The following is an 8,198-nucleotide window of genomic DNA, read 5'->3' as shown; positions in this document are numbered from 1 at the left end:
CAATCTGCAGTCCGGTTGCTTTATGTCAGTGCGGTCTTATGAAAATCTGCTTCTGTCTACTTCAATTAACAGACGTGTTAAATAAGCAGAACAAAAGAATGACCACAAAAGGCTCTCATCTGAGGCAAGTTTGTTTTAATTAACACTCGCAACATAATTTAAAGAAAATCTATAGAAAACAGATTCTTATTGACTCAAAAGCATTCAGAGACAGATAAGGGGTAATAACGCTTTTTCTTAAGTGTTGACCTGTCATCTATATCTTTCTGTTGGAAAACAATGAAGCATCAGGCAAGCCAATCAGAGTCTAGTATTCAATCACCAGGGCAAAGATGCTTTGATTCTACTTTAATAACTCCATTCATTTGTTCAACATCTTATCAAGCAACATTCAGTATATTTTAATTAACAATGCACTAAATAAGGCTACTAATGTTCCCATATAGTTCTCAGTAAACAGGGTGGACATAAAATGTTTGACAGAGAAGAGTGTTTGATGAGTTTTAGGAGTACTGTATGGGAACCTGGTATTGGGAGTTCAACTGCATCAATAATAAACTCTTTTAGTGTCCAACTGCTCAAACATCAAGAGTCTCATCACACATTTTGCCTTTGAATCTCATAAAACTGGTGCCGTCTCCAACCACATACCACCTGGATCAACCACACTGGCCTAAAATATTTACCAGAGGCCATTAAGACTGTCCAGCTCAAACAATAACAGCCACATGTGGATATAAAGCTCCCAATATGACTCGATTCAAAATCTCATTAACATTAGGTAACTGCATTTCCACCACAATCACATGGCGAGGTGAGGTCTAATGACTGGACGAATGGTAAAAGACACTACAGACTGCTCTGGTTTTTTATTGCAATAACAATGAAGGTCTTGGTCGAGAATAAAAATGACCACAGACCATATTGGGCTTCTCGTTTGTTTTTTAGTTAACCATTCTTTTTCACTGCCCTGCCGTCACACTCTGAATCTGTAGCGATTTAGATGTAAATTCCCGATGTGACAGATGAATTTGCATGACATATTAGCCAAAGTCAAACTGGAGATTAGACAGCGCCACCAAACCACACAGAATACAGAAGGCGTAAACATTAACCATCTGAAAGACGTTTTATCCTGGAATACACAGCACCGTCACTGAAAACACTTTGTTTTCACAACTGAGGCTGGACACTGCACAAGATGGAAGAAGGGGAAGAGAAAAAGTTAAATGCTTCGAGTAGGAATAGTACAACTGCCACACAGGAAATGAAGGAAAGAGAAGGTGAACTGAGAGTAAGGCAGCACAAATCTGTACTGTCTGATCTCTCTAACAATACAGCAGGTTATGTGTGTGTGTGTGTGTGTGTGTGTGTGTGTGTGTGTGTGTTTGTGACTTCGTCAGCTCCCCATCAATAAGGGCGTGGTCTTGTTGTAGCAGTGCTCTGCTTTGGATGATGGGATGAGGAATAGGTGGATCAACTTGAGGCCGTTACTGCGGGGTTTGAGGCTGGCTGGGGGGAGCTCAGAGGAGGTGAGTTCAGACTGTATAGGTGTGGTCTATAGGAGGGAGAAGGGAGGTCCTGCAGGGAGGGAGATCATTTATTTGGGGGTTTGTAGGGTTCCAGAAGTTGCTTGGAGAACGTGTTGACCTTGTCGGCACCTCGAACTTCATGGGGTAGCAGTGGTAACTTGACTATGTGGAAATCTTCATAAAGGTCCTCCATCTGAAGGGAGAAGACACAGCATTAATGAAGACGACGACATGCAACACTGGATGAGACTGTCACAACCAAAAAACAAACTACTGTACTCGTACCTGGTCTAAATACTTGGACTGAATTTTATGGCGGGCTTCACACATTTTACATGGTCTCTCTGAGTCAGGGAAAACAAGCTGGTTGACGATGATGTTGTGTGTGTCGATGCGGCACTTGGCCAGCTCCTGGATCAGCCGCTCCGTCTCATACAGGGAGAGGAACTCAGCGATACACACACAGATGAAAGTGGTTTGTTCCTGATGGATGTGACAAAAGGGGAAAACGTTACAACACACAGAGAAAGCTATTAATACAGCTAGTAGAAGTGTCGAGTTGTTCTAAATGGTAAAGGTATTTCAAATTGTATTACATATAGAATATCTAAAAATATAAAATAGTGCTGTCAAACGATTAAAATATTTAATCGCGCTTAATCGCATTAATGTCATAACTAACTTGCAATTAACCGCACATTTTTATCTATTCTAAATGTCCCTTGATTTCTTTTTGTCCCATTATTTTTTCTCATTTTAATGCTCTTATCAACATGGGAAAGTGGACCGGCTTGCTTTGTGCAGATGTTTTTATTGAAAAATCATCCATTGTCGCCTGGCTTTGACGAGGGGGCGGAGAATTCGCATCAGCTGTGTGTTTGGCCATCAAGTGGTATTTCAGACTGGACGTGCTGCGATGATAGCTCAGTTCACAGCGACAAAACACACAGATCACTTTGGTCTTGTCAATGGAACCATTTGGCAACTTTTTAAAAGTAAACTTTCCATTCAGAATATTATTGGCATCCATTTCGGCGTCTCACGCTCGCCAACACTTAAACAAGTGTGTGTGGCGTGCCTGTTGTTTTGTTTCCGGTCTAGCTAGATCCGGTGTGGTGTTTGGTTTTTCTAACGTTACTAGTTGTTGCAACAGCATGTGAGAAAAACTACAAAGTGTGCTAGGCCAAATAGAACGTAAATCTCGCCATAAAAAAAATGTACGCCATTAAAATGGGTTTGCGTTAACGTCGTTAATAACGCGTTTAACTGACAGCACTAATATAAAACATTAAACATTTTACAGTGTACTGAAATTTCAAACTGTGTTGTCATTGACACCGTCGTCAAAATACTATCTCTCTCACAAACCCAGAGTAGAAAAGGGGGAGGCTGCACCACCACAGGCATACAGTACGTACACGTGCAATACAGCCACGCTGTATAGATGCATTAAGTGTAGAGCTGTCTGTATGTCCAGAGTGAGACAGAGTGAGCCACATCAAGGAGAAGGTTAGCAGTGGACGTAGCTTTGCTATATTCACAGAATGCTAAATCTGGCAATGAAAATGTTCCTTTCCTCAACCTGCTTCATGTGATCTTCACTATCACTATAATCACAAATGACACCCAAATCACAGCTCTTGCGGTCTCAGTGTAGGCTCTGTTAGGTTTTTGTGATGGAGGTGGAACCCACTACAAGAGATACAGGGCCGGTGCATGTAGATACAGAAATACAGAAACACAGTGGAGAAGCGTAACTTGGTGTGGTTTCAAAAGCCTGTATTGTACAACGCAAACAAAGAACATAAAAGAAACTGCATGGTAACACATATTACCATGTAGTAATGGTGTGCTTGTGTTATAACTGCAACCAGACTGACTTACAGGATCTTTGAACTGCTCACTGACTGAGCGGATCACAGGCAGGGTCTCCTCGAGCTTAGAGGCCAGCTGGTCTGCGTTCATGTCTCCCAGACCGAGCATGTTACACATCTACAATGAGAGAGAAATAGAGAGAACATATAGACAAGAGATTGAATCAATGCTAATATTTAATGTATTGAATATCAAATATTTTACCCACTTTGCATCATACTTCAAGTTCAACAGTGGCTTAGTGAAGCTTTTACAGACACACATTCTCACATTAAAACTGGTGAATGCCTGCAATCAGTGAGTGACCGGACCTGCTCGTCCCTCCTCACCTGAGAGATGAAAGGGCTGATCTGGTTCTTTATCTGCATGAGGCGGCCCAGACCACGCTCCACAATGGTGGGAAAGTTGAGCAGCCGCAGTGTGTGACCGGTAGGGGCAGTATCAAAGACCACCACGGAGAAGTTCATTCCTTTCACTAACCTGAATTACAGGTAGACAGGAGAACACTTTCTTCATTGCTCAGTTTACTCATCTATTTACAGATACACCACTGGTCATACTACTATAAAAAAGTAATTGCAACTAGTTCAACAATACTTGTGATCTGAAATGTGATCAGCCGTTCCCGTGACCACGTTGTCTTACCTCATGACCTCTGCGTAGCTCATGGCCTCGTCGATGCCAGGGAAGGCGCTCATGGCCTCCTGCATCATCTTCTTACCCATGCTGAGCATGTTGTCCTCCTCAAAGAACTCATCAGGCAGCTCTGCCACACCCAGGCTCGGGTCAATCTCCTGCACTCACACAAGCACAGGTAATGAGCACATTGCAAACTGAGGGAAGCTGGGTAACTGCAAATGATTTAAAGGCTTCCTGCAATTCACTTTCTTACACAAAGATGGTTTGTGCTTGAGACCGAGATATGATTGATTATCCTTGTGAAGTCCCCACTGAAGAGATAGTGACCTAATTCACTAAATTTAATTTTCCAAAAACAGCATAAATAGACTTCTTTGTAAGCAAATGTAGCTATGTTTCTAGCCACTATCTACAATTTCATGGTGGGAATTATATAAAGGCCAAACAGCCAGTGCTGTGGAAGCCCCAACGTGTGGCCTTAAGGCCCCTTCTAAAATTAACTAGGCACACAGCAAGTTTGGCATGTCCAGTTTTGAACTGGCCGGTGTGCCCCTATAATAAAAACTGATGACTTCCTTAATAAAAACTAGATGCGAATAATGCGCAAATAACTAGTTTCTCAGGGTCCGGTATCACAGTAGCGAATGGTTTTTTCCCACTCCCATGAATATTGATCAATCACAAGGGAGAACGCAGTGAATGCGAACAGCTAACTAGCTGACACATAACACACTCAGGTTATCCACAAGCCCAGCTTTCTTAAAGGGGAACAGACAGTAACACACAAGTGTAGTTAGGTCAGAGGCTGTGGGTGTGATAACCAGAGGTGGAGGAAGTATTATATACTTACTTATATATACTTTGACTTCATGAAGTAAAAGTACTCATACCAACCCCACTATGAAAATACACCACTACAAGTATTATATAAAAAATACTTACTCAGTAGTACTTATTAAGTAGTAATTGTGCAGTAAAATGGTCCCTGTCATTGTTTTACCATTATATATATATATGACGTTTTTAGATTAATATCACTGCTGCATTAATGTTGCATTTTAATGCTGTATTAGTACAGAACTAAGTTGAGCAATTGTTTTATATACTGTTGGATAGTTTTGGGCTTGACGGCCTATATTTTGGTCCCCTTTAAACATTGTCTCACTGGCAAATGCATAACAATTACAGTTAAGCAGTTGTTGTTACCAATAAAATTCTTAGACCTCAGGCTCCCTCCAACAATGCTCTTACATATAGGCATTAAAAAATATATGCATAGGGAAAAATCACAGAAGCGCAACCAAATCTAAGACATAAACTAGTGCAGTAGTTCAAATATAACAATATAACACAATATAAAATAAAATATATTACTGTGGTTGACAGCTCAAGACTGTGGTAAACAGGTGAGTAATAGCACATTTGTAAACTGTAATGTAACGTTATATACAAAATGAGAGCTTACTGAGACAAATAAATGGAAGAGAGAGACTAGTTAATGTTATAACTAACACCTGTGCTTTCCTACTGACTGTATATAAAAACAGGTTGTGAATGTGTATGAATGTTAGTTTCTGTTAGACGGACTTTGCCATCACCGTGTGAATGTGTGTGAAAGGGTGAATGTGGCACGTAGTGTAAAAGCGCTTTGAGTGGTCGGAAGACTAGAAAGGCACTATACAAGTACAGATCCATTTACCATTTACCTTCACATTTATACTTCACAATACTACACAATCGCTGCCTGTAGTGTCTTCCTGTGGATGGGTGCTCACAGGTTTTTTTTTCAATGCAGTGCAACTTACCATTGCAAAGAGGTTGTCATAACCCTTGACCTTGGTGGGCACCTTTGAGAACTTCTGGTCAAAAGCATCAGAGATGTTATGAGCCGGATCGGTGGAGATGATGAGGACGCTCTCCCTGACAGCAGCGAGCTGGACAGCCAAGCTACAGCTGGACAAATGACACAGGACAGGTTTGTACCACAAGAGGTGGGCAGCCAGTACAGAGTGTGCTCCACTAGAACAACTCATGTCAGCAGCACTTCTTCCACAGAAAACAGGGCCCCGACTCAAACCCACTGACAATATTAATAGTCTTACATTTTCTCTTCTCCCGATCTTAAAAGCTGCAGTGAGCAGATACCTGTGATGGACTAGATGGTTCTAGGTGCAGTTATATTTCTATCACATTGTGTATTATTTCTTATATTGTAAACATCGCTCAGTGGCTTCAACGACAGTCAGAGGGGGCGTACTGTGTCAGACCTTACAGCTACGCTATCCAGCCAGTGTGTTCAACACCCCCGGGTAGCTGTCCATTTAGCTTAGTTTCAAGTTAACACAAAGTTACCTGTTGAATAAATACGAGGTAGAAGGCCCTCCTATTAAATGAGGGACTGTCGGTGTCAATCTGCACCGTGATTGTAAACCCACTTGAGAAAGTCAACTAACGTTACATGTGTCAGCAGGCTAACATTAGCTAGTGACAGTGCTGGACGGCGTTCAACAACCCTGCTAACTGACAACGAGCTTAGCCTGACTTAAACAAATGGATATGTTTTGGTGCTAACGCGTCTTCAGCTGGCAAACTAACGCTCATTATATTGTTGTTGTGTAATAAAACACATCCTATCCGTGAGCTGAGTAACTACCCACGTCAACGGCTGGTGGCTAGTCTCAGCTAGCTATGTTAGCTAGCGACGTAGGCTGACTCAATATCTGGAGGCTAATCAGCATTTCCACTCAACTTACCTACATGTCGTTTTACCAACACCACCCTTCCCACCCACAAATATCCATTTCAAAGATTTCTGCTCGATGATATTCTTCAGTGTCGGTTCTAAGGGCTCCACATCAGGCGCATCTTCAAATTCGTCTTCCAATGAAGCTGCCATCTTGTCTGTGTACAACGTAACGTACAGCTCAGGTGGGATGTTACCGACTCTGCTGCCTTCACGGCTCCTCGGACAAAGTCCAACTAACTACATACTGAAAAATACACAGATGGAAGTAAAGTCAAAAGTAATGTTATGGTAGGTTATATTTGAGATCAAAGTTATGTCAGACTTGAAACTGAGAACTAAAATAAACCTAAAAACACCAAACTTACCAAACCGTACTGTAGGCAAAAACAAAAGTATACACATCTATTAACAGTAACAACTACTTAAAATATGTTTACCCTAACATAGTTAATATTCTGATTAGCATTGCAGCATTATTTTATATCAACGTGTAATATTAAAAATTGGCAGGAGGCTTTTGTTAATGCTGCCATTAATTTACCTCTGGTATTTACTTCCACGGATTAGTTTGGATGCCTGACAGCCTGCTGCTGAGAAACAGGGACCGGGGACAGGAGGACCAGCAGGAACACGAGGATACACTTGTCTCTTTCCCTGCCAAAAATGTTCTAGGGGAACTGCTGGATGAGAGGATTTTTTTCCCTTACACTTTGAGTTATAATTAGGTTGCATTATAAATCTTAACCTGTTTCTGCAATACTCATACGAAAACATTTATAAAATTAAGAGAGAGTGTAAGGAGAGAGAGGAAAGACCACCAGATGATATCAACTGTCATACTTGTGTCTACATGTTGATGTGCAGCTGTGATTATCCATTCCATGGTCACTGTAGACTGCTTTGAGTAGGAGAGGGCTGCTACTGGAGCATAGTGGATCTTAATTAACTCCAAAACCATCAACTTAGTGTTGTTGTTTTTTTGTTTTTTTTTTGCATAACCTGCAGCAGCTGAATGATTGTGATAGTTTTGGTGTCTTTTTGAGGATCTTAAGAGTAAGGCTTACATGCACCAATATATTTTTAGGAGTTTCTCCTGACATGGACACTTAGTCTTCTAGATCTCATTTTATAGCATCTGGCTTTGGCAAAATCTGATTGATAAAATCAATCATAATATTTACATACCTGGAAGCATCCTGACCAGCCGTATTCAGGCATTCCACACTCAAGGTATTTTATTGTAATTTTTCTTGGATTTTCTCTTTTAGGTTAGCCTTGTAATGTTTTATGGATAAAATTGTATATCACAGTCGAACTGCACTCTTAGTAATTGTGAAAAAAAAGAGTTAAAAAGTCGACCGAAACCACTGATACATGAATTTCCCGCATGATGTGAATGTAGCACA

General features: G+C 41.0%; 1 protein-coding gene across 1 annotated transcript; it reads right to left on the bottom strand.

The window, feature by feature from the left end:
* Nucleotides 1–118: 118 nt before the first annotated feature.
* On the bottom strand, nt 119–6,968 carry get3 (guided entry of tail-anchored proteins factor 3, ATPase). The gene is made up of 7 exons (XM_051383900.1): nt 6,800–6,968; nt 5,852–5,999; nt 4,053–4,201; nt 3,737–3,887; nt 3,417–3,524; nt 1,818–2,015; nt 119–1,725 (listed from the first exon to the last, which is right to left on the bottom strand). Exons 1-7 carry the CDS (start codon nt 6,940–6,942, stop codon nt 1,597–1,599), a joined length of 1,026 nt encoding a protein of 341 aa, XP_051239860.1. The 5' UTR covers nt 6,943–6,968; the 3' UTR covers nt 119–1,596.
* Between the last annotated feature and the right edge of the window lie 1,230 nt (nt 6,969–8,198).

Source organism: Dicentrarchus labrax, unplaced genomic scaffold (genome assembly GCF_905237075.1).
Source record: "Dicentrarchus labrax unplaced genomic scaffold, dlabrax2021, whole genome shotgun sequence".
Taxonomy (NCBI): domain Eukaryota; kingdom Metazoa; phylum Chordata; class Actinopteri; family Moronidae; genus Dicentrarchus; species Dicentrarchus labrax.
Note: the sequence above shows the minus strand (reverse complement) of the source record. Positions and strands in the feature narration are given on the sequence as shown.

Bases quoted from the DNA above. Each gene is read 5' to 3' on its own strand.
- get3 (XM_051383900.1), bottom strand. From the start codon at position 6,942: ATGGCAGCTTCATTGGAAGACGAATTTGAAGATGCGCCTGATGTGGAG. The intron at 3,888-4,052 runs GTAAGACAACGT...CCTGTAATTCAG, and splicing joins AGCTACGCAGAGGTCATGAG to GTTAGTGAAAGGAATGAACT. The intron at 1,726-1,817 runs GTACGAGTACAG...TTCTCCCTTCAG, and splicing joins AGTCCAAGTATTTAGACCAG to ATGGAGGACCTTTATGAAGA.